This window comes from Austrofundulus limnaeus, unplaced genomic scaffold, assembly GCF_001266775.1.
Source record: "Austrofundulus limnaeus strain Quisiro unplaced genomic scaffold, Austrofundulus_limnaeus-1.0 Scaffold265, whole genome shotgun sequence".
Taxonomy (NCBI): Eukaryota; Metazoa; Chordata; class Actinopteri; order Cyprinodontiformes; family Rivulidae; genus Austrofundulus; species Austrofundulus limnaeus.
The window spans coordinates 291,551-293,274 of NW_013952667.1; the positions used below are offsets into that span (position 1 = coordinate 291,551).

At 43.6% G+C, this 1,724-nt stretch overlaps 1 protein-coding gene across 1 annotated transcript in view; it reads right to left on the reverse strand.

Moving 5' to 3' along the window:
• agtpbp1 (ATP/GTP binding carboxypeptidase 1) overlaps positions 1 to 1,724 on the reverse strand; it is a gene marked incomplete in the record, with an annotated part of 28,823 nt that overhangs the window by 11,964 nt on the left and 15,135 nt on the right. The window contains 4 exon segments of the mRNA XM_014020773.1: positions 1 to 60; positions 270 to 1,021; positions 1,169 to 1,285; positions 1,571 to 1,665. Coding sequence (XP_013876227.1) covers positions 1 to 60; positions 270 to 1,021; positions 1,169 to 1,285; positions 1,571 to 1,665 — 1,024 coding nt within the window.

Consider the following 1,724-nt stretch of genomic DNA (forward strand, 5'->3'; position numbering starts at 1 on the left):
ACTTTGTCCAAGATATCATTGGGATGAATCAACCGCTCAATGTCCTGAAATATTTTTGACCTGGAAACAAACAAGTAAAACTTTAATAAAAAACATCATTCAGAAATTAAATAAAACTTCAAATAAAGTAAAATTAAAAATTCAAGTTGTTGAAGAACAAAACTGATCAAATGTCAATATAGATTTCACAAGTTACTGATTACTGTACACAATAAGATTTATTTATTTGTTCCTAAATGTCTTTCTAACCCCTGGAACAGATGCCTCACCTTTGTACACCATAAAGTCTCTCTAGAAGAGGCTCCTTAAACGTTGGGGCCACATGACCAAAATAATCTGGGTAAGCCACTTCGGCGTACTGAGGGACAGAACGTGTCGCCTTCACCATCTCCACGTAAAGGTCAAGATCGTGCAGGGGGAGGAGTCGAGACGTGTCGGGCACTTCAAGAACAGCCCCTTCCCCCGACTCGTCCTCACCCCCCTCTGAGCCACAGTCTGAACCCCAGCTGCTGCYGCCTCCTCCCACACGACGGCTTGGAATGCCCCCCAGGAGCAAAGGTGACTGTATGTGCCTCGTCGAGTTGACTGGAGACCCTTCTCGTTTCACCCTCTCTGATCCATCCTCTGCTTTCATGTTGTCCTCTAAAGAGACACATTCCAATGGACGTGCAAGATCCTGTTCAATCACATGAGCCTGAGATRGAGACCTGCAGGAGGAGGGAAAAGTGACATCCCCATCTGGACATGGAGTGTTAGCTTGCTCTTTTTCATCTTTATCCTTGTTGATATGGATTGAATCCAGGTCTAAAGGTGTTTGAGAAGCAGATGGGGTAGAAGTGGGCGCAGAGGGATACAGCTGAGTCGGATGTCCTTTGGCAGGGTTGCAGTCCTCACTAGAGCTTGGTGAGAGGGATTGAGCTGTGGGTACTACGATTGGCCGAGTGAGACGAGAAGATGCGGATGAGAGGGAGGCAGCAGATGATGTGACTGAAGCACTCTTTGAGGAGTGAAAATCATACTCCTAAAGAAATAACGCAAGTTGTCAAAACAAAAAACTGCCCATGAGCCAATGATATTTTCCACAACCTGATGAACAAGTTTCTTAAGCACAACAACTGGAGCTGATAATCATCTGTGACAAGTGAAACAGATTTTCATAGATGCTTACCTGAAAGTCTTCAGTCAGCTCTAAGAAAAATCTCTTATAAACCTTCAGCTCCTCATATGAACGTGTGATGATCCTTTTAGGATGAAGCTTGTTCAGGTCTGTTTCTATGTCATCATTCTGTTCAAAAGAACATAAAAAATGAAGCAAAACCTTAAGGTTAGCAATTCTGTTGAAAGACATGGTTGGCAAATGTTTAAAGGTTTTGTGGCAGCTGAAATGTGACCGTCCTCTACTGGAAACTAGAAGAAGTGCAAATATGAGTAAACAGTCCATAATCAAGACAATTAGAACTCCTCTCAGGGCTCCTCTGATTTAATCAACACGAGTAATGTCACAAAGGAGAAACACCATTTATGTTTAACTGCTATTGTTAAAATATTTACAGTGATATGTGCCGATTACCAGACTGCACTGATCCTTCTCATCGTCGTCGTTCTCTGTGTCTGCATCAGCTTCTGGCTCCTCGTTATCATCGCTGTCATCCGCCACATCGTCCACTGAGCACAGCACACACACACACACACACACACACACACACACACACACACACACACAC